The sequence below is a fragment of the Eublepharis macularius genome, chromosome 10 (genome assembly GCF_028583425.1).
Source record: "Eublepharis macularius isolate TG4126 chromosome 10, MPM_Emac_v1.0, whole genome shotgun sequence".
NCBI classification, from domain to species: Eukaryota; Metazoa; Chordata; class Lepidosauria; order Squamata; family Eublepharidae; genus Eublepharis; species Eublepharis macularius.
In genome coordinates, this window is record NC_072799.1 from 81,908,153 (window position 1) to 81,932,326 (window position 24,174).

Here is a 24,174-nt window from a genome sequence, read left to right on the forward strand (position 1 = left end):
ATTTTAATTGATCAGGTGAAAGGCAGATTGTAAATGTATTGTCAAAATCAATTAACAGCGGAAAAAGCCTAGACGTGAGCAGTGTGATTTGTATGTCTAACTAGGCCGCCACTTTTGAATGTATTCTCTAGCTACAAAACATCTGCTTTTCAATAGATCTTCTTGGCCTAAAGTACTTTGATGACCTGGCAAGAAGCCCTAAGGGTGAGTTTGGAGCTGACCCAGCACAGCGTATTTCTCCACTGGGAATGCTGTGAGATGCACAAAAATAGTTCCCAGAGGCCAAATTTGCTAGAAAATGTTTCTATTTAAAAAAATCAGCTTTCTGCTTGTGCGGTTGGTGCTTGACATAGGTCATGTTAGAATTAGCCAAGAAATCTATGAATCATGGTTTTGTGTATGTGTGTGTATTTAAATTGGGTCAAGTCCCGAGGTTCTTACTGTTACAAAATTGTTCTCAGTGCAGATTAGGGCAGTGACAAGCCTGGATATAGGAATGAGAATCCAGCTAAAGTGAACCCAGTTTGAACTCACAGAACTCCTCCAAACATCTCTTTGGTTAGCTTGGCAAAAGGCAACTTCAGTTTGTTCGAATCCCCATCTTCCTTGAGGCTGTGACACATAATAGCATGAGAACAGGCCTGGAGAAAAATGTCCTCTCTCTTTAATAGAGACTTAATGTGTGAAAATGGGCACCTGAAGCTTTTAATGGCATGGATAATTTATCCCATCCAATAAATTATATTCCATTAAGGTGCTATTAAAGGGGGCAGGATGTTTTTTCTCCAGAAACTTGGCAACTGTACATAAGAGGAGCCCTGCTAGATCAGACCATTGGTCTATATGGTCCAGTGTTATCTTTCACACCCAGGCCAACCAGTTGCCCTGAACGGCCAACAAACAGTATAGAAGCTAAGATCCTCTCCTGATGTTGCTTCTTAGTACGGGGATAAAGAGAAGTTTACTGCCTCTTATTCCATTTGCCATGGCTAGTAAGTCATTGATGAACCATGAATCTGTCGAATCCCCTTTTAATATGATAATCCTTTGTTTGTCTTGTGATTGGGTGTATTTGGATCTAATTTAATTTTATTTCTCATTTCTTTACTGATGTAACAATACGTAGCGTGGATATGGTATCTCTAAGCATCAATATATTTATTTATTTATTAGTGTATCTGCCATTTGGTGTTTTTTTTTTTTTAAGAAAAGAATTGACCATTGCTGTTGTGTCCTCTCTTTCTTTGTTTAGGTAGAAAACGTCCGCTTAATTGATGGAATATCTTCCAAAAGGGCAGCATTAGGAACCTTGTATCTAACGGCTACTCATGTCATCTTTGTGGAAAATGAATCCGATGCTCGTAAAGAGACATGGGTATGACAATTTATGTATTAGTTTCATAAATTTGATTTAATTTTTATAGCTCCTGAAATACCAGTGACTGAAGAAATTATTGGGATATATTGGATGTCCCTATTCATTTCAAAGGTGTTGGGCAGCTTTTTGTATAAATCCCTTTGCTTATAATGTCCTCCTCCATTGATATTAAAGATAGAAACTCTTAGGGAGGGAGGTGCGGTTTCGTTTGTGCTCAGCAGCTCTTGAGTCAAGGAACTGTGCTGTAAGGCAAATGAATTTGTGATTCATATTTACATTTTCTGGACTGAAAGATTATAAACAGTTTATGTTCCCCATATTAAGTAGAACTTGGGAAACCAAGTTCAGATCCTTGTATGGCTATGAAGTCCAATGAATAATAGGTTAAGCAGCTCTTGGAGTTAAAAGAACAAAATTCTGACAACATAAGAAGAGCTTTTCTGGATCAGACCAGTGGTTCGTCTAGTCCAACATCCCTTTATACACACTGGCCAACCAGATGCCCTAGAGATCCAATAAACAGCGCATAAAGCCCATTGGAAAGACGTATAATACCTTGGTATGTAAAGCAAAGAGCAGGTCTGACTTAGGCTGCAATTCTAAGAATATTTTCCTGGAAGTAAGTTCCATTGGTTAATCAGCCACCTTCAAACCGTGGTTTTCAACAGGGCTTTTTTTCTGGGAAAAGAGGTGGTGGAACTCAATGGGTTACCCCCGGAGAAAATGGTCACATGGCCGGTGGCCTCGCCCCCTGATCTCCAGACAGAGGGGAGTTTGGATTGCCCTCCACACCATGGCGCGGAGGGCAACCTCAACTCCCCTCTGTCTGGAGATCAGGGGCGGGGCCACCGGCCATGTGACCATTTTCAAGAGGTTCCGGAACTCCGTTCCCCCGCGTTCCCCCTGAAAAAAAGCCCTGGTTTTCAGATTCTAGCCTGTTGTACTTCAGCTAATCGTAGTTAGTAGAGTGTCTCTCATTTGGATGTTCATACCAGCCATAGTTAATTAAATTAAACATGGGTTTTGCATGATTTATTTTATTCTTTTTTATTTTATCAAACTTATACCCTGCCCTCCCCATGAACAGGCTCGGGGCAGCTAACAACAAAGAAAACATTATACATCAGAACCATATACAATATCTAAAAACAATATTTAAAAGCTAAATACAATACAAAAATACAAAAACTGGCACCATGAGCAATACAGGCGACAATAAATATCTAAACAGCAAGCCCAGGGCAGCGACCGGTGGAGCATAGGAAGGTAGGGGGCAGGCAAAGGACAATTTGCCGGCTCTCAACCAAAGGCCCAGTGTATAGGTCTACTTTTTACTGTTAGCACCTTACAACAGTTTCTGCTGCTTTTCACCTTGAAAAATTATATGTTGCTTCAAGAGGGCATGCTTAGAATTTGAATATGCTCTTTAAAAAAAATTGAAACCAGAACTCTGGGAATTCCATCTGAAACTGGCTTCACATACAAATCACACTCTATGTCAAAATAGTAAAGGGTCCAGTAGCACCTTTAAGACTAACCAACTTTATTGTAGCATAAGCTTTTGGGAACCACAGCTCTCTTAGTCAGATGCACTCTTTTGCTACTACAGACTAAAACAAGGCTAGCTCCTCTAACTCTGTCAAAGCTCACCTACATTGGAGAGAACTTGAACTTCAACATGCCTTTTGGAAATGGAGTGAACATATAAGACCAGGGCTTTTTTTCAGCTGTAACGTGGTGGAACGGAGTTCTGGAACCTCTTGAAAATGGTCACATGGCTGGTGGCCCCGCCCCCTGATCTCCAGACAGAGGGGAGCTGAGATTGCCCTCCGTGCCGCTGAGTGGCGCGGAGGGCAATCTCAACTCCCCTCTGCCTGGAGATCAGGAGTTGGGGCCACCAGCCATGTGACCATTTTCTACGAGGGCAACCCACCGAGTTCCACCACCTCTTTTCCCAGAAAAAAAGCCCTGTATAAGACAGTTCCCCACTGTGTGGATCTTTAAAAACAACTTACCATAACCATGTCTCAGGACAGAGCTTCTATTATGCATCAGCATAAACCACCTGTATTGTCATAATGTCTTAATTTCTCTGTATCACATTAAACCTTACACCCAGTGGTTCACATAATACAAGCGGACCGAATTATGTTTCGGCATATTCTTTGTTGTTGTTTGCTTGATATCTTGCTTTCCCTTTTCAGGTTCTTCACAGTCAAATTTCCTCTATTGAGAAGCAAGCAACGACTGCCACCGGCTGCCCTTTGCTGATTCGCTGCAAGAACTTCCAGAACGTTCAGTTTATAGTGCCTCAGGAAAGAGATTGTCACGATGTTTACATATCTTTAATACGTCTGGCACGCCCAGGTACGCAACGGAAGTTCAGGAGGTGCACTCGTGCCAAATTTATCCCAACTGATTACTCTCGCGTTAATATGGAACTCCTCCCCATTAGTATGAGAATCTGGTTTGAAAGAAAGATGAGCTCTTTTTCCATATACTCAACTAATTTGTGTTAATAGAGACAGTAACCCTCTGAGTACCAGTTGGGGATGAGCGATGAAAGGTGAGACTTTGCTCTGTTATCTCTGCTTGCAGATCTTCAAGAACCTGGCTTGGAGGGACTGCTGAGCTAATCCAATCTCCCATATTTTTATGCACAGCCTTTCAAAAAGGCCTCTGTCTCATCCAGTAGTTCTTGGATTTTTCTGCACTGAGTTTTTGCTCCTACTTGGCTTTATAACTGCATTGTTTTTGCTCTCCCTTATGCACATTATTGACCCCTGCTGTTTCTCCCCATGTTTTTTTCTGACTTCAAAAGTAGTCTGGGACAGAAAAAAGCATCTCTTTCCTTGCCTTTGATCTTTCTGTTATTCTCCGTCTGTATATGGCTTAGCTTTAGAGCCTCTCTACACGAGACACCTTGGCTCATGTTTATCAAGTGTAGGAAGATGCAATGTTAGCTGGGAAGCATAGTTTAAAAAGATAGAGCTGGTGGAGATCGCTCCTTAGAGGGTTTGTTAATTTCATCTTTGCCTACCTGAAGGCTCTGTTAATTTCACCTTTCCAGTCTAAAACTGTGTGGGATTGCAACCAGAGGGCAGTGAGGAATGGAAATGGGCTGGAGCTGCCTTCCAGAGCCAGTCTTGGACCTGGAGAAGTTATAATGGGCTGAGGTTTCCCTTCTGGCATTTCACGGCCCCTTCACACAGCTTCTGTGTATAGCAAAGCCTTTACCCTGCCACTGGCTCTGTCTTTTTAAACTACCCTTCCCGGCTACCATTGCATCTCCTGACATGTGTTCTTCACATGTCAAATTTCTTGTGTAGAGAAGCTCTTCATGAGCGATGACTGGATATGGAAGAGTTTGGGGAGGGGAGAGAAGTCTCTGGAAATGTGATGCCGTAGAGTTTTCCCCTCCAAAGCTGCCATCTTCTCTGGGGGAACTGATCTCTGTTGTTTGGAGATCGGTTGTAAGCCAAGGAGAACTCCAGGCCCAACCTGGAGGATGATGACCCCTTGTTGTCATTGGACTGGGAAGACCCACTCAAAAGTAATTTGTAAGGGTGAGACAATTATCATGGCCAAGTAGGCAGAGTAGGAGAGAATGCCCAAATAACAGCTTATAAGGTTGCCTGGTAGAGCTGTAAGTGGAAGACTGGTGTGTGTGTGTGCATCTGGGGTTAGTGGCTGATTTAGGGGGACAGAGAATTGATGGAAAGGTTGGATAATTTCTGTATTGTCTGTGAACTAATATGAGAAGCAGAAGCAGAGTAAAATTGAAGATGCTGGGGAAGTAAATGTGGACTAAAAATTTGAAAAGAAATATTGTTTATACTTACTGCGGTTAGAATTGAGATAACCAGCGTGAGAAACATCACGAGACGGGAAGTTAACAGCAGAGCAGACAATTGGATTCCTAGCAAGGACAGTAAAGTGAAAGAGAAGAGGATTGACGGAAAAAGGAACCAAAACAAATATACTACTGGGAGGCTACGAAGGCTACAGGAACAGGAAGTGCGCCATCTTAAGTAAGGTACGAAGCTAAGCCAGAAACCATAGAGACGCTGTAATGGTACCATAGATAAAAAGCGCCTGACATTTTGGACTTTAAAAAGACTCCCCCCCCCCTTTTAAAGAAATTTTAAGAAAAGGCAAGGTTTAAACAATTCAACACAGATTTGAGGAAAAGGGCAGACACGTGGGGAGGCTCGAAACCGAGCCCCACGATAGCCAGGAAAAAAGGAGCAGATAAGGAATGGCAAATCTTGGCGGATGCAGCAATCGAAGGACTGGGAAAAAAAGTGGCAGAGAATCACAAAGAGTTGTTACAGAAGATGCAAGAAATGCTGGCAAAAGATTTTAAAGAGATGAGAGATGTTATTCAAGCTGATGTAGCTGCATTGACAAAAAGATAGAGGGAGTAAAGGAAGATTTGCAAGTGACAACTAAAAAAGTGGAACAGGTAGAACAAAAGACAAATGATATAAAAGCAGAAGTGAAACATGAAAATGAAGTGATGCAGACAAGAGTGGCAATGACGGAGTGTAAGGTGACGGAAAAGCAGTTAAGATTTCGTGGCATGCAGGAATCTGAGACTCAAACCACAAAAGAGCAGATGACAAAGATATTGGCAGAATTTCTAGGGAAAGAGGAAGATGAAATAACAGCAAATATGGACTTGGCGTACAGAATCAACTTGGCTTTTGCACAACAGAGAAAGCTACCAAGAGATATTATTGTGCAATTAGCGACAAAGAGAATGAAGGAAGAGATACTTAAGAGGCATTTTGAAAAACCCCTAATAAAGGAGAGGAGTAGAATTAAGATCATGAAAGAAGTCCCAAAACGGATTCTCCAAGAGCAGAAAAAATACAGGGAATTGACCCAGAAATTAAGAGACAAAGACATCAGATATAGATGGGAAGTCCCAGAAGGTCTAAGCTTTTATTACAAAGCTTTGAGAATTATCATCAAAACAAAGGAGCAAATGGAAAAATTTTTACAGGAAAATGCAGAGGACTTTCCTGGATTATTAAAAATGTAAAATATGGAGTACAAATTAATATCTTGGAACGTGAACGGACTAAACTCACCTCAAAAGAGAAAGACAATTTTTCATTGGCTAAAGAAGCAAAATTGTAATATAGTATGTCTACAAGAGACACATATTAAAGATAAAGACATAAAATATTTAAAAAACAATCAGTTGGGGAAAGAATATATATCAGCGTCTAAACAAAAGAAGAAAGGAGTAGTGATCTATGTAAATGAGGCTGTAGAATCAAAATTAATTTTTCGGGATCAAGATGGAAGATATGTGGCCGTGGAAATAAATATAAATGCGAAAAAATATTGGTAACAGCTCTCTATGCGCCAAATGGAGCAAAAGACCAATTTTTCAAAGACTTATTGAATAAATTAGATCAGGATGTATTTGATCAGATGATATTGGTTGGAGATTTTAATGGTGTGGTGGACTTGCAATTAGACAAAAAATCAAAAGCAACCATTAAAAAATCAGGGAAGTTACCAAAACTTTTTTTGAATTAGTTCAACAAGAACATTTGGAAGACGTATGGAGAAAAGAAAATCCGAAAAGTAGTGAATTTACATACTACACCGCAAGGCACTTATCATTTTCATGTATTGACATGATTTGGGCAACAAAAGATTTGACTTTATTGACTAAAAAAGTGGAAATTTTACCGAAGGTGAGAGCAGACCACAATCCAATGTTATGGAAATGGACAATGGGTCGAAGAAAATTTAGATGGAGAAAAAATGAGGATTTATTACAAAACCAGGAAAATTTGAAGTATTTGAAAGAAGAAACTACGCAATTTTTTTTAACAAATAATAACAATGAAGTTTCAACACAGATGGTATGGGATACCTATAAAGCTGTAATGAGAGGAAACTTAACTTTACTTAATAGTAAGGATAAGAAAAGAAAGCAGGAGAAATGGCAAGAAATACAAGAAAAAATATATAAAAAAGAACAACAATTGAAGAAAAGACCAGGGAAAAAGTCGATTATACAGGAAATCAAAATACTACAGGATCAAATAACAGCCATTAGTAATAAAGAGCTAGAATGGAAGTTAAAGACATTAAAGCAGAAGTCATTTGAAGGAGCAAATAAACCAGGAAAGTATCTAGCCTGGCAACTGAAAAAAAGGAAGGAAATGAAAATTATTAATACAATAATGGAGGATGGTAAAGAATTGAAAGATCATCAATCAATTAAGCGTGCGTTCTTTAAATACTACGCTAAATTATTTCAAAAGAAATCTGTGAATGTACAAGAGATAGATGGGTATTTGAAGAATGCCCGTTTACCAAAGATACCAGAAAAGATGAAACAGACTGAATGCTCCAATAACAGAAGAAGTCATACAGGCTATTGAAGCGGCTAAGATTGGGAAAGCACCAGGACCTGATGGGATCACAGCTAAATTTTACAAAGTAATGAAGGAGGACCTAGTACCGATTTTAAAAAATGTAATGAACGATATGCTTCAAGGAAAGGGTCTCCCAGATACATGAAGTGAAGCTAGTATTGCACTGATCCCAAAAGAAAGTCAAGATTTAACAGAGTTGAAAAATTACAGACCCATATCGCTCATAAACAATTATTACAAAATCATGGCAAGAATACTGGTGGATAGGCTCAAAATATGGTTAATGGATTTTATAGATGAAGATCAGGCCGGATTCTTACCAAATAGACAATTAAAAGACAATTTGAGAGTAGTGATAAATGCTATTGAATATTACTACAAGCGACCTGATAAGGAAGTTGGCCTATTCTTTGCGGACACAGAGAAGGCCTTTGACAATTTGAACTGGGGCTTTATGTTCGCAATTATGGAGAAGATGGATCTAGGTAATGAATTTATACAAGCAGTGAAAGCAATTTATAACTTACAAAGGGCAACAATATGTGTCAATGACGACCTGACAGAGAAGTTGGAAATAAGGAAAAGAACCAGACAAGGATGTCCACTATCACTGCTTTTGTTTGTGATGGTCTTAGAAGTATTATTGAGGAGGATTAGAGAAAATGATAGTATAAAAGGAATGAAAATAAAAGGATCCTCCTACAAATTGAGAGCATTTGCAGACGATGTGATGTTTATAGTGGAAGACCCTCTACAAACCCTGCCAAGACTGCTGGACAAAATAAAGGAGTTTGGATACTTGGCGGGATTTTACATAAATAAAAAGAAGTCAAAAATAATAACCAAAAATATGACTAAGAAGAAACAACAAGAACTAAGTGAATTAAGAAACTGCGAAGTGGTACACAGGACTAAATATTTGGGGATAGAGCTGACAGCTAAGAATATAGACTTGTTTAAGAATAATTACAAAAAGCTCTGGGTTCAAATTGAAAGAGACATGATAAAATGGAATATATTAAATTTGTCGTGGTTAGGCCGAATTGCCACAATCAAAATGAATGTACTGCCCAGAATGATGTTTTTAATGCAAACAATTCCAATTGTGAAAGATAAGAAACAATTTGAAAAATGGCAAAGGAAAATATCAGAATTTGTATGGGCAGGAAAGAAACTAAGAGTTAATATGAAAGTTCTTTGTGACGCTAAGGAAAGAGGAGGAATGCAGTTACCTGATCTGAGACTTTATCATGAAGCGATATGTTTGGTGTGGCTAAAAGAATGGGTGTCTTTGACCAATCACAAATTATTAACGTTGGAAGGATATAATAAATTATTTGGATGGCATGCATACATGTAGTATGAAATGTACAAAATGGATGCAATGTTTCAGCACCACTACCTTAGAAGGAATCTATTGTCAACTTGGCTCAAGTACAAGAAATGTATAGAACTAAAGAAACCACTTTGGATTGTTCCAGCTGAAGTAATTAACCCAAATATGGAAAGGGAAAGGAATGGCTTACCCTCAAAGAATTAACAGTATTAGACAATGATGGGTTGAAACTTAAGCGAAACGAGGAGTTGCCATTTAAATATGGTTGGTTACAATATAGACAAATTAAAGATTTATTTGATTCAGAACATAGAAAGAATGGTTTTAGAATTAAAAATTCAGAACTAGAGGCGCTATTATTGGGGGATAATAGTAAAGCAATATCTAAAATGTATAAGTTGTTATTGAAGTGGTTTACAGAAGATGAAACAGTCAAGGTGCAAATGGTAAAGTGGGCCATAAATTGTAATAAGGAAATAGCGATGGAAGCATGGGAACAATTATGGAAAAACACCTTAAAAATATCAACTTGTACCAGTATTAAAGAGAACGGTTATAAAATGCTGTATAGATGGTACTTAACACCGAAAAAATTAGCCATAGCTAACAAACAGTTATTGAATAAATGTTGGAAATGTAAGGAGCATGAAGGTTCTCTATTTCATATGTGGTGGACTTACCAAAAGGCTAGAGACTTCTGGTCTAGAATATGTGCTGAAATGTCTTTGATATTACAATATAATGTTGCTAAAAATCCAGAAATGTTATTGCTATCTTTACATTTAGAAGAGGTCAATAGAAATGATAAGATATTGTTATATTATATGATAGTAGCAGCAAGAATTTTATATGCTCGATATTGGAAAAAAGAAGTACCGAATACTGAAGAATGGACAAGGAAGCTGTTGTACATGGCCAAAATGGACAAATTAACTAGAAATCTGAAAGAGCAAGATCCAGAAACTTTCTTGGAAGATTGGAAGAAGTTTAAGAAATATTTGGAAAAGAAATGCGATGTTAAAGGACAACTGTGGTCTTCGGAGGGATTTTAAACTTTATTAAATAAGACTTTAACGAAGGGAATATATATTAAGATCTTTACCATGGTTAATATAATATAATTGCAATATAGTGTAATAATAATCTCTATGAATAAACGGGGGGTTCGAGTGTTGTTGGAAGTCAACAGAGAATAGGGGGAGGGGAGGGGGTGGGGTCATATATTTAGAAAGATTTAATTTGGATAAGATGTATGTATTAACCAACTATTTTATATCACCTCATCCAATAAAATCTATTTAAAGAAAAACAAAAACAGAGAGGTCTGGGCTGCTTCCAGCTTTTGAAAGCCTAGTCACAGTAAACATTTTAAAAGACAATTGTTGATAATCATAAAAACAAGTTACAAAACTTATCAAAGACCAACAAATTAACAGGTGTTTAAGTTTGCCCCTCCCTTGAGTCAATTGGGCCTCCTGCTTTCCCCTCTCCCCCAATTTGGCACTGAATTTGGATACGCATTGTATCTTGTACTTAGTAGTTGAAATGTTGATAAAACTTAAGCTGTTGTGAGAATGTGTGTTCTGAATTGACCTAGTGTGAGTGCTTCCAACCAGTTATGTGAGCAGGTGTAATGGATGAGTTTAATTCAATGTTTTGGAAACTAGTGAGCAACTAAATGTCACAATTCCAGCCAGTTCCTTTTATTTAATTTCCCCTCCAAGTTAAATATAACCATTGTACATAAGCAAATGAAACATAGACCAGGGCTCGTTGTATGTGAATATATCCCATGACAATAAACAGAGTAAGGAGTCTGAGCTACAAAAATCTCAGACTGTACTTGAACCATCTCTTACTCTGTTTGCAAGTTAATATTCTTAAAATGTATGGTGGTCAACAGGGCTTTTTTTCTGGGAAAAGAGGTGGTGGAACTCAGTGGGTTGTCCTCGAAGAAAATGGTCACATGGCTGGTGGCCCCGCCCCCTGATCTCCAGGCAGAGGGGAGTTTAGATTGCCCTCCGCACCGCTGTCTGGAGATCAAGGGGCGGGGCCACCAGCCATGTGACCATTTTCAAGAGGTTCCGGAACTCCGTTCCATTGCGTTCCAGCTGAAAAAAAGCCCTGGTGGTCAAGATAACAATCCCTTTGTTTCTTCTCCATTTTTAGAACAAATTATGTTTTGCTTGCTAACTTTTGCATCCGCTTATATCCACCAATTTTGGCCTAGCTGCATTTGAAAAAGGATTGTGCTATGGGATTACCATATTCCAGCGGGTGGCAGGGATCTCCTGCTACCCATGGATCCTGCCTGCTGCCTGGCTGGTGGGAGGAAAATGGCAGCAAAATGGGGCAGGGGATGGGCAGCATCCCAACATGCTGATATCATTCCCTGTGCATCTGGAAGTGGCATGGGTGGGTAGCTGGGGATGCTCTAGTATTCCTGCAGTATTTGGCCCAAATGCTAGTGTCCCCAGTAGGGGTGCCAGACCCCCAGTGGGGGTGGGGGATCCCCCACCCTCACCCCCCCACACCCTGCCCCACTTACCTAGTCAGCGGGGGGGGAGTGCATCCTCCATGCGGGCTGCCCTGCAGAGCTGCGCGCTCCTGCAGATCAGGCCCATTTTGATCCTCTGTGGAGCAAGGGAGTGGTCCTGTGCGCTGTAGCGTCCCAAAATGGGCCCGATCCATGCCAAAATGGCCACGGATTGGGCCCGTTTTGGTGCAGATCGGGCCCATTTTGGGACGATGCAGCGCACAGGAGCGCTCCCGCGCTCTGCAGCGGCTCAAAATGGGCCCAGTCTGGGCCAAAATGGGCCCGTTTTGAGGCGCTGTGGAGTGCAGGAGCGCTCCTGTGCTCCACAGCGCCTCAAAACAGGCCCGATCTGCGGGTGCGTTTTGGGCCACTGTGGAGTGCAGGAGCATTCCTGCGCTCCACAGCAGCCCCCAACGTAAGCCCCTGTGGAGTGTGGGCGCGCTGGGGAGGGCATGCACAGCGTGATGACGTCACTTCCCAGAGGTTACGTCATTGCGCTTCATGCGCTTTGCGTGCGCACCCCCTGGCAGAACAGAGGTAAGAACCAGGCCCCGATCCCCCGCTGGGTGGTTGAGGGGGCCTGGCAACCCTAGTCCCCAGTGATGCACTGTCCTCACTTCTGGATGCATTGCTGCTGATGTCAGCACATGGTTTACGAACTCTCCCTCCCACTGGGACGTCTCTCACTGATGGCCAAGCTATGCCTGGCAACTCTGTTGCACCAGAAGGTAAGTGGAGATGTGCTTTTGAATGTCTGCTTAAATGCACATTATATGAAAAAGCAATGCAGAGAAGTTGCAAAGCATCTAGGCCTAGATACACATTCCAGTTTGCAGTTGGAACACACATGTAATTTCTGTTTGGCTACAGTTTACACCTGTAGCGAGTTTGGTGTAGTGGTTAAGAGCAGCAGGATTCTAATCTGGAGAGCTGAGTTTGATTCCCCACTCTACAACAACAACATTTGATTTATATGCTGCCGTTCAGGACAACTTAATGTTCACTCAGAGTGGTTTACAAAGTATGTCATTATTATCCTCACTACAAAACACCCTGTGAGGTAGGTGGGGCTGAGAGAGCTCCAGAGAGCCATGACTAGCCCAAGGTCACCCAGCTGGCTTCAAGTGGAGGAGTGGGGAATCAAACCCAGTTCTCCAGATTAGAGTCCCACGCTCTTAACTACTACACCAAACTGGCTCTTCCACTTGAAGCCAGCTGGGTGACTTTGGGTCAGTCACAGCTCTCTCAGCCCCACCCACCCCACAGGGTGACTGTTGCAGGCAGGGGCGGCGCAAGGGTTTGCGGCGCTTGCGGCTGGCTGGCCAGGTGCTCCCCCACCCGAAGAAGCGCGCGTGCACTGGCCTGTGTGATGACATCACACGTGACGTCATCATGGCACGCGCGTGCTGCCGCCAGCCCAATCGCTGCAGCGGGCGGCCTCCAAGCTCTCCTGCTTGGTTGCCTGTGCCGCTGCAGATGCCTGCACGCAGCGGCTGCGCCCGGCCAGGGGCTTGTGCTGGCAGCGGCGGTGGTGGCGGCAGCGGCGGCGCAGGGCGGGAGGGATAGGAGGCTGCTGCTTTGTGGCATGCGCTCCCGCCCCCCGCGCCTCCTCCGGCGCTCCCTCTGGCACCCTGCACCTGAGGCCACTGCCTACCTGGCCTCTATGGGCGCGCCGGCTCTGGTTGTGGGGATTATAATAACATACTTTGTAAACTACTCTGAGTGAGTGTTAAGTTGTTCTGAAGGGCGGTATAGAAGTCGAATGTTATTATATTATTACTATGCAGGTATACTCAGAAGTAAGTCCCCTTTTATTTGATGAGGCTTACTCCGAGGATAGTGTTCGTAGGATTGCAACTATAATATAAACCAGAAGTCACTATCTCAGCCTATACAAAGCTGTGTGTGAGTCCTGCCTCTTAGGACAGTGGCCTAAATCCTACCATTCCCCTCAGCCGAGTTTGAAATTTTCTCTAGCCCAAGGAGACGCCTCCCCTAGAAGAGGCTGTTCCTCCCACAGAAGAAGCTCTTCGATTGAAGGAGATCTCCTCGGGCCAGAGGGAGGCTTCATATGGGGATGACTAGAGTAGCAAGCTACAAGCCAGAGGTTTGTGAACCATCCAGAATGGATACAGAAATCAGTATTCTGCTAAATTCATTTTTAAAAAGCAATTTAAAAATCCTAAGAAGTTGCCAAGTTGCCAAGAACAGAATTTCTGGCAGTCAGAAGATCAGGCTTCTGTGCCCCGCATAACTCTTTGTTCCTTCCCACGATAAGCAGAATCAGAATAAATAATACAACAGAAACAGACACATGGATATTTGCATAATTTGTAAATTTTATTCAGATTGAGCAATTCAGCTTTTCTTCATACAAATTCATGAGTTGTTTTTTAAAAGATTTTTTACAAGTACATAAAATAAAAGACTGGGAAAGGCAATGGCAAACCACCCCATAACAAAAAGTCTGCCAAGAAAACGCCATGATGCGACGTCCCCCCCATGGGTCAGTAATGGCTTGGTGCTTGCACAGGGGACCACCTTTACCTTTTCATAAAGCCTAGGCTGTTTCCACATGTCTTCTCCCCCTCCTGAAAAATAGTGCAAAACTTACGGAACGACGTGTCTTCATGGCGCGATTTCCTGACATGACTTTGCTTTCCGGTACAGAAGACACACAGGTTTGGTATTTGCCTCTGTCTCCTATGAAACACTCTCCCCTGAGCATTTTGCTTTGTGATGAACCTTCTGTATTTTGAGCGCTTGCATAAAATCTAGCCATTTCCCCAGGTTTTCAGTTGATAGTACCCCCCACCCCATAATATTACTGACTTTTACTTGACCGTTGTATATGATCTGCTTGTTTATTTTTGAGTTTTCAATCACCACATTTTTAATGAATTGCTGTACTTTTATATTACTGTTTTAAACAGCTGTCTTTGAACAGTCTGCTAGATTTTCTTGCTCTCTTTAATGTTTCTGTTTGTTTCTAGTGCGTTTACTGTGATTTGTTATTGAATTTTAACCCCTACTTTTTAAGCAAGCCACCACAAGAATATACTTGGTTGAGAAGTGAGGTATAAATGTTTTAAATAAATAAAACCGTTTTTGTCAGGAATCTGTTATATTGGTTTTTGGTTGTTCTTTTTAAAACCAGGGTGCCCATTACCTTGGGTGTTCATTCTGAGGAGAAAGGCAACTCAGAATTTTTTAAATAAATAATAATGAGCTCTCTGAGGTAAAATATTCCAGGAGGCTGTGAATGCTGGTGTCATCTAATAATGAAGACAGGAGCACTTATTTTGGATGACATTGTTCCGCTGACCAAGGTGAATTTCTGAGGGTCTTTCCTTCCACTGGTTAAGTCACAGAATGAGACCACAAGAACAAGCATAATAGAGTCAGAACAAAGAGTCTCCAGAACAGATTCCTCCATATCACAAGCAAATGAAGAAGTGAGCTGTGACTCATGAAAGCTCGTACCCTACCACAAATTTTGTTAGTCTTATAGGCAGGGCTTTTTTTCTGGGAAAAGAAGTGGTGGAACTCAGTGGGTTGCCCTTGGAGAAAATGGTCACATGGCTGGTGGCCCCTCCCCCTGATCTCCAGACAGAGCCGAGCGGCGCAGAGGGCAATCTCAACTCCCCTCTGTCTGGAGATCAGGGGGCGGGGCCACCAGCCATGTGACCATTTTCAAGAGGTTCCGGAACTCCATTCCACCGCGTTCCAGCTGAAAAAAAGCCCTGCTTATAGGTGCTACTGGACTCTTGCTCTTTTCCACTGCTACAGGTAGATTAACAAGGCTAACCATCTTTGGTTGTTGTGGGTTTTCCGGGCTGTATTGCCGTGGTCTTGGCATTGTAGTTCCTGACGTTTCGCCAGCAGCTGTGGCTGGCATCTTCAGAGGTGTAGCACCAAAAGACAGAGATCTCTCAGTGTCACAGTGTGGAAAAGGTGTAGGTCATTTGTATCTACTCAGGAGGGGTGGGGTTGAGCTGAGTCATCCTGTAAGAGTTTCCAAGGGTGTGGAATGCTAATGGCGGGAGGCTTCACTGTATCCTGAGGAGGTTCTTTTGCATATGGATTGGTACTTGATGTGCTAATCTTCTCTGTAGGGCTATTGTCAGGGATAGAATGTTTTGTTAGCCTGGTGGGAGACAGGAAAAGTGTTTTTGCCATATATCAAAGGAATTACTGATCAGATGGGAAAGCTTATGAAAAAGCATAACCTTCAAGCAGTATTCAGACCCACCCGAAAAATACAACAGATGCTATGATCAGCAAAAGACAGTAGAGACCCCCTAACCTCTGCAGGAGTATACCGTATACCCTGCAGCTGTGGACAAGTTTACATCGGGACCACAAAGCGTAGCATCCAGACAAGAATAAAAGAACATGAAAGACACTGCAGACTTGGACAACCTGAAAAATCAGCAGTGGCTGAACATAGCCTAACTCAAACAGGGCACAGTATCTTATTCCAGGACACCAAAATACTGGACAACACTTCCAACTACTTTGTCAGACTGCACAGGGAAGCCATTGAAATTCACAAGCATAAGCAAAACTTCAACAGGAAAGAAGAAACCTTAAGAATGAACCGAGCATGGTTGCCAGTTCTGAAAAACACCAGGCTAACAAAACATTCTAGAGTAATGATGGAGTGGTTGATCATACAGGATACAAATTACAATCGAATTCAAATTAAGTTTTCCTCCCCCTCCTGGGTCCCGGACGCAATTCTCTCTGAGCAACTGCCGCCGCAGTGCTCGTTTCCTCCCCGCCTCCTCAGACTTCTCCCTTTCTTCTTGCTTGGTGCACTAAAATTCCGAATTTTTATCCTCAAAATCCCTTAGTTGATCTTCTGATAGTATCTTATAGGTTTGATCTTTGTAACTAAACCAGATTCCTTCTGGAAATAACCATTTGTACTTTATTCCACGTTCCCTCAGAAGAGCTGCGAGCTTTTTATACTTAAAACGTCTTTTCCAAACTAAAAATGGAACGTCCTTCAGTATCTTAACTTTGTTACCCAAAAAGTCCAAATCCGCATTGTATGAATTATATAGGATGGTGTCTCGAATCCTTTTAGATGAAAAATCGATAATGATCTCGCGAGGCAGCTGACGCTTCGTTGCATATTTTGAAGAAGCCCGGCGGACTTCCAAAATGGCGCTTTTAACCTCTTCTTTAGTTGTCCTCGCGGGTGTCGCCAGTAGTTCCGAGACCAGACCCCATAAATCCTCATTTTCCTCCTCTTTCACGTTCTGGAGGCGCAAAATGGTCTGCGTTCGTTCCACTTGTAGCCCGATCAGCTGGTTCTCCACCAGCTTTAACTCTTTTTTCGTAGCCTTCACGAGTGACGCACTTTCCCGGGCAGCCTTCTCTGCCCCCCCCGCTGCTTCCTTAATGGTTTTCACTTCGCTTTCAATTAAGCCCACCCTTTGATCTGTTTCGTTCAGCTTGTCAACAAAGGGTTTTATGGCTTCAACAACTGCCCTGCGCACCAGTTCCTCGAGCGATTCTCCCTTCTGCAGGGTAGCTGAGATTGACTTACCCAGAGCGGGACTTTGTTTTTTCGCTGCCATTTTAGGGGGGGGGACCGCCAGCCCAAATTCTGAAACTCAGCGAAGGGGAAGAACGAGCCTTCTTAGCTTCAGATCCCACCACTCCTTCGCGTACGCGTACGCGTACAAAACAGAAGGGATTCGCTTACTTGCAGGCTTCCGCCTAGTTCTGTTCTTTGCCGTTTTCCATAGCCCAAACCAAAAGAGGCTATCAAAGATGCTCACCCACCCCTGGAAGTGCGCAGAGTTTCAGCACGTGAAAGAGTTTGTGGGAGAGTCGGAGAAATACCATCGTGGTAGGAGAAACCACGCCCCGTGAGGAAGTGCTCATGAAACAAGCTTGAGATACCCGGAGGCTTGTCGGGCGGGGAGGTCCCCCTCGGGGGCTCCCGGTTGCTGTTCTCCACCTGCACATTCCATTCTCCTCCCAGTCTTCCAGCTCCTTTCCACTTTGTCCGGAGGGACTTTTCATCTGCCCCCGCGGTTTCAGCGGGAATCCTCAGTGTACTGACTGAAGACAGCTCATAAGAGAACTCTTGGGATTCTTCCCTTTTCTGAGGATACACATGCTACTCGGTGTTGTAACACCTTGCTGTGTGTGATTGATTGTGATGATATTATAGTGATTATGATGTTTTAGAATTTCACATGTTGTATTCACTCTTGTATATTACTTTCAAATTCACTAAATTATTTTTGTGAACATTGTGTGAAGAATTTAGTTCACTGCATCAGTTTTCCATAGCCCGGCAGCACTCGAGGCGCCGCGCACGTCTGCCGGCCTCCATAGGGACAAACGGGCAATTTACCCCCCCGCATTGATTCCTGGGGGTTCTTCCCGCAGCGTCCCGGACCCTGCCTCCCTGCCTGGGAGTCTTGGGGGCTAATCTTTGCAGATCAGCCGCCTGGACAGGGTGCTCAGGCGCTTCCTCTCAGACCCGCTGAGAGGAGCGTCCGACATGGCTGAGAAAACGAAACCGAATCACTCTGTTACCTTTCCCATGCCTCGACTACTCCTTCTCCAGAAATGCACATAGCAGCCCAAAATATTCTCAATCATAGAAGAGGTTGGCCGTCCACAGAATTTGGTCATAAATTGTTTCTAGAAACAAAAAAACACTAATATTTTGTAGTGCAATAATAATAATTCAAATGGATAAGTTGTGCCTCTCTCCTTTTTGCCCTTCAGTGAAATATGAGGAATTGTACTGTTTTTCCTTCAACCCAAAATTAAACAAAGAAGAGCGGGAACAAGGCTGGGAATTGATCAGCCTGAAAGAAGAGTATCATCGGATGGGGGTCCCAAATAATTACTGGCAGATCAGTGATGTCAACAGAGATTACCAAGTGAGTCACTACTATTGAAGGTGCAGTCTGTGGCCCAAATAGTGTTTTACAGCAATGATTTCCACTTATAGACACCACGGTTCCTCTGATATGGTTCCTGTTGCTCACTTAGTTCTCTCCCAAAGCAAAGAGCCAAAACAGGCTTAACTTAATCTTGTTGAAACCATAGGTGCTTCAGAAACCCCCCACAGGCATCAACGTTGGGTTTGCTGAGAGCACCCATTTGGAAATAACTTCTCCTATCATAGGAAGGTGGTGGAGAGAGCCCTCGAGTCAGAGTTGACTTATGGTGACTCCTAGTGGAGATTTCATGGCAAGAGCTGCCTGCCTTGGTCTTTGCTGGAGGTCTCCCATCCAATTACTGACCAAGACCGAGCCTGCTTAGCTTCTGAGATCTGATGAGATCAGGCTCACCTGGGCTATCCAGGTCAGTGTATCATAGGAAAGTGCTAAGCTTGAAATCTCCCACCATTTTGTAACTGCCCTCCACAACAGCCAGTCTGTGACTGGTCTTGCCTCCCATAGCAGCCATTTTGTGGTGGTGCCCACTACCCTTTCTCAATATTCCAAAAGTGTGCACATGCTCCATATAGTTGAGGAGCTCGGTGTCAAAGAGTGTGTGTTCTATGCCTTCTCCTTCAAACTTGATGTTTAGTTCAAGAGATTTTGTGATGTGTTTTCATTGCGCTCAAAGTTTCTATATCTTCATTCTATTTCATAAAATCATAGAATCACAGGGTTGGAAGGGAACTCTAGGGTCATCTAGTCCAACCCCCTGCACAGTGCAGGAAATTCCCAAATACCTCCCCCACACACCCCAGTGACCCCTGCTCCATGCCCAGAAGATGGCAAATCACCATCAGGATCCCTAGCCAAACTGGCCTGAGGAAAGTTGTTACCTGACCCCAAGATTGCGATCGGCCTTACCTGGGCATGTAGGAAGAGGCTACGAGAACTAAGCACTGGTGTAGCCCTTCCTGCCCCTCTTTCTCATGATCTGCCTAGGTTCACAGAATAAGCATTGCTGTCAGATGGCCATCTAGCCTCTGCTTAAAAACCTTCAAAGAGGTGTTTAAGTTTGGTGTAGTGGTTAAGAGCAGCAGGACTCTAATCTCAAGAGCCAGGATTGATTCCCCACTCCTTCAGCTGAAACCATCCTACATCCTTATATCCTGAAGATAACAATCTAACTCACTGGAGAGCAATGACATCCTGAGTAAAGGAAAGAATGTCAATTGCCTCCCAATAAACCTGGGCTGTTTCGCGCCATGTTGCGGGGAAAACGTGACGTCACGCAAAACTCGTGCGAGAAAACGCGATATTTCGCGTTTTCCCCGCAACATGGTGCGACGTTCCGGAGGCAGGTAAGCCGTCTGGAAACGGCCCAGGTCAGCCAATAATCAGTCCTAGATCTGTTCATTAAGCATGCAACTCCCCTTTTACCCTGGCGGGAAGAACAACTTGACATCTTATGCAAACTAGTTATCTCTAAATAAACACAAACAAATTAACTCTTTCATAACTGAAGAGAATGACACTTGTAAAAATCCCAACATGTACAATTATTAAAGATCCATTTTCTTCTGCATCATTTGTCTCTTCATCTTTGTTAAAGCAGTACCTTACGCAAGCCATTCTGTTGTGTTTCCTTTTTGCTTTTGGACAGGTATGTGACTCTTACCCCACTGAAGTATATGTTCCCAAATCTGCCACGGCCCATATAATCGTGGGAAGCTCTAAATTCCGGAGTCGAAGGCGTTTCCCAGCTCTTTCCTACTATTACCAGAACAATAATGTAAGTATAAAATTGACATTTTGGATCAATTAAGTTTTGCTTGATTTTTAAATATTTTTTTTAAATTAAAAATGATTAAGAATAAGTGATACAAGTAAATTCATTTCCCATGGTTATTATTTTGAGCTTTCAAAATTACATTTCACTAGCAATGAAGTAAAATAAGTATTACCACCAGCTAAGGTAGAGGATAAAACAGTGAGAGAGGAGGAGGAGGAGGAGGAGGAATCTCTCTTCTAAGATGCAGCCTGAGACGCACAGTTTTTGTAAGTACTGGTGCTAAAACAGTTTTTTTATAAAAGAATGTTGATTTGGATCTCGCAGGAAATGTCGCTAATGGAAGTGGTGCAATTTTTCCCATTCGCCCCTAATGCTGTTCCCCTGGAAGCATTTCTGTAGTCATTTTGGGTTGCAGCAAAAGGGAGAAAGCATGGTGTTCCCATTCTCCCGATGGACCCACATCCCATTAGTGGAGATTTGCTTTGGGATCCAACTCCTTGTCTTATCAATCGGTGTGTTATGGTTAGTAAAGGGGAAGTGGCTTTCCTTGTTGGGAACAACCTTAGACCAAGGTTTCCCTGGAAAATACACCTGTAGTCACTGGCCCCCATTCAGGCTCCTCCTGAGAACATCTAGATTGACCCTTCCAGCTCGGTCCAAGCACAGCGACAGGGTAGAAAGCCTGGAAAATACCTTGTAGCAAACTATGTAATGGTCAAGTGTTCCGCTATGTAGGGAAGAGGATCAGAGACATATCCCAGAGGAATGTATTGTACTAAGGAAGCCAAAACATGCCTTCATAAAAGAAGGTTTATTATAGAGTAAAGGGGAAATGGCGGGTGGATTCAAAAGGGATAGGAAAGAGGACAAAATACAAAACATGGGGGAAAGCACACTAGCACACAATCTCTCAAATAAAAACAATAATCTTGAGCTCACTCAGCGAAGTACATTTTACCTAGGTGGTAGCAGGTTCCTCAGAGCATGTACATTGTTTCTTGCAGTACCAAGATAGTGGTAAGTCCTTAACCCCTGAACCGCTGGTCTTGGGGGGTCTACAGATGTTAGGCTGTTCCAAAGTGGGGACAAAGAAAAGTCCAGAGCTCCCAAGTATTTATGGGCAGTGGAGTCTGACCTAAACCAGCCTCCTCGGTGAGATCGATTAGCAGATTTAGCCAATCCCAAGCAAAGCTCCGTCTCTGATGTCAGAGACTATTGATGTGGATCAGAGAATTATTTCAGGATGGTCCCACTATTTTAATGGCTCTGGACTCCCATGACAAAAAGAGAATCTGGCCCAAACCAGAACATCTAAAGTACTAAGTTGGCCAGGTAGAATGTAGAATGGAGGAGAAAACATTATGCTCATGTCAGCCACAGGGGTCTAAGAACCCAGACTCTCTAGGTGGTGCTGTTCAGCCATATTGAATCTTAGGGTTCTGTCATAGGGGGTCTCTTTCTAACTGATTATTATATAACTCACCAAACGTTGCAGTGTTGCCATGAGCACAAGCTACAATTTGGCCCACCGTCCTTGGAAGGTTTATGGCATTCAATATAGCAGCTCATGTTTGTAACAACTGATTCCCATGATCAGTTTGCTGTAAAGTGGATAAAGTCCAGGCTTGTACAAATAACTGCACAGTGATTAGCTGGGGACTGTATCAACTGTTCCTGTGTTTATTAAAGAAAATCAGGAGGGAACTGGCAGCCAGTGTAGTGCAGAGTCTGTGGCAGCCAGTGTAGTGCAGAGTCTGTGGCAAAAGTGCTCAGTTAATAGTTTTACCCAGGGCTTTTTTTTCAGCTGGATTGCAGTGGAACGGAGTTCCGGAACCTCTTGAAAATGATCACATGGCTGGTGGCCCCACCTCCTGATCACCAGACAGAGGGGAGTTGAGATTGCTGGCACGGAGGGCAATCTAAACTCCCCTCTGTCTGGAGATCAGGGGGCGGGGCCACCAGCCATGTGACCATTTTCTCTGCGGGCAACCCACTGAGTTCCACCACCTCTTTTCCCAGAAAAAAAGCCCTGGTTTTACCTCCTGCGTGGAAAGCTTGAGCAACTTTCTAATAAAGATACTTTTCTTCAAAACATTGGTCTGTATTAGTCCCGCAAACTAAAATCAATGATGTCTACAGTTTAGAAGAATAGTATGACTAATGATATTATGGCCATTTCCACACACGTTGAATAATGCACTTTCAATGCACTTTAGCAATCCTTTGGAAGTGGATTTTTTGTTTCATACATGGAAAAGCAGTTCCAAATGTTTACTGAAGAGTATAGAAAGCTGATTATCCAATGTGTGCGGAAGCAGCAAATGGTGGCTGCCCTATAGTTTTCAAAAGAGACCATATTTTGGATTGAGCAGGGGATAAAAGGAAGGGTCCATGAATATATTTGCTGTTGGTGAGTACACCTGGTTACCAACACAGCATGGAGGACGGTTCTTGCCGTTCTCTTGAGGCAAGTGAATTGCAGAGGCTCTTCCTGATGCTGTGCTGAACTTCGGAAACACAATCTCTACACATTGTGATTTACCTGACGATGCTCAAGTGGAGGATTTTATGTCTGGTCTTCAAGTCACATGCTGATTCCGCTCATGTTGGATAATGCACTTCCAATCCTCTTTATAGATCATTTGGAATGGATTTTTTTGTGTGCGGAACAAAAAATCCACCTCAAATGATTGATGAAGTGCATTGAAAGTGCATTATTCAACATGTGCAGAATCGTTTACATGCAGATTGTTCTTGCTTGGTGCACGTGAATGCCACTTTCTCAGGAGCTGACTTTGTGTGATTGAATCTTCAAGTGAGTCCAACTTTTTTTTCGCTGCGAGGCTTCTTTCCCTTGCCAATTTGCATTTCTTTAAAGCGTGAGAAACTGTCAAGATGTGCATTTCAGTGATTGGATGTAGGAGGTGGGGGAAACGGGATACTTTTAGCAGTTGAGGAGTAACTGATATGGAACGCGTGAATGTACTCATGCAGAGCAAATGGACGTGTGACTGCAAGCGAGTACATGGGAGGTGGTGGTGGGGGACACATGAAATGAGGTTCACTTGAGCGCCCCTAGGTACTTCATAACATGTAGAGAGATTGCCAGAAAGCAGCAAGGCTTCTCCTTTCTGAATGTTTCTGAAGTTCACTGCAATCAGGAAAAACCATCCCCATCCCCCAGTGACACACCCTTATCCCAACAGTTAAATCGGGGCTCGAGCTTGGCATGATGTCAGGCAAGGCCCTACATTTCCCTTGGAACAGGGGAACAAGGCCCTGCCGAGCATGAATTTCAGTCAACCAGGGCTTTTTTTTCTGGGAAAAGAGCTAGTGGAACTCAGTGGTGGAACTCAAGACCGCACAATGACGTCACTTTGGGTCAGCTGGAACAAGGGGGGAGTTTTTAAAAGTTTAAATTGCCCTCGGTGAAAATGGTCACATGGCCGGTGGCCCCGCCCCCTGAGCTCCAGACAGAGGGGAGTTTAGATCGCCCTGCACGCCGTGCGTGGAGGGCGATCTAAACTCCCATCTGTCTGGAGCTCAGGGGGCGGGGCCACCGGCCATGTGACCATTTTCAAGAGGTGCCGGAACTCCATTCCACCACGTTCCCGCTGAAAAAAAGCCCTGCAGTCAACTGTCAACATCAACCCAAAGGCCATAGGCTTAGACTTCACCCCCTTGCTCACCCCGACACAAACCAGGACATTGTAGAAACTCTCATAGGAGAAAATAGCTGAGGAGCATGAATGAATGGATCAAGTCCAGGCTGGTGCAAATAACTTTAACCTTGAGAATGAGGGTTAACTTT

The 24,174-nt window shown here is 43.1% G+C and overlaps 1 protein-coding gene across 1 annotated transcript in view; it reads left to right on the forward strand.

Moving 5' to 3' along the window:
- The window catches only part of MTMR7 (myotubularin related protein 7), a 71,418-nt gene that overhangs the window by 22,174 nt on the left and 25,070 nt on the right, over nucleotides 1-24,174 (forward strand). Inside the window, exons 2-5 of the mRNA XM_054990438.1 lie at nucleotides 1,253-1,375; nucleotides 3,583-3,745; nucleotides 18,411-18,568; nucleotides 20,235-20,363. Of these exons, the coding sequence (XP_054846413.1) occupies nucleotides 1,253-1,375; nucleotides 3,583-3,745; nucleotides 18,411-18,568; nucleotides 20,235-20,363 (573 nt within the window). The remainder of the gene's footprint in view (nucleotides 1-1,252; nucleotides 1,376-3,582; nucleotides 3,746-18,410; nucleotides 18,569-20,234; nucleotides 20,364-24,174) is intronic.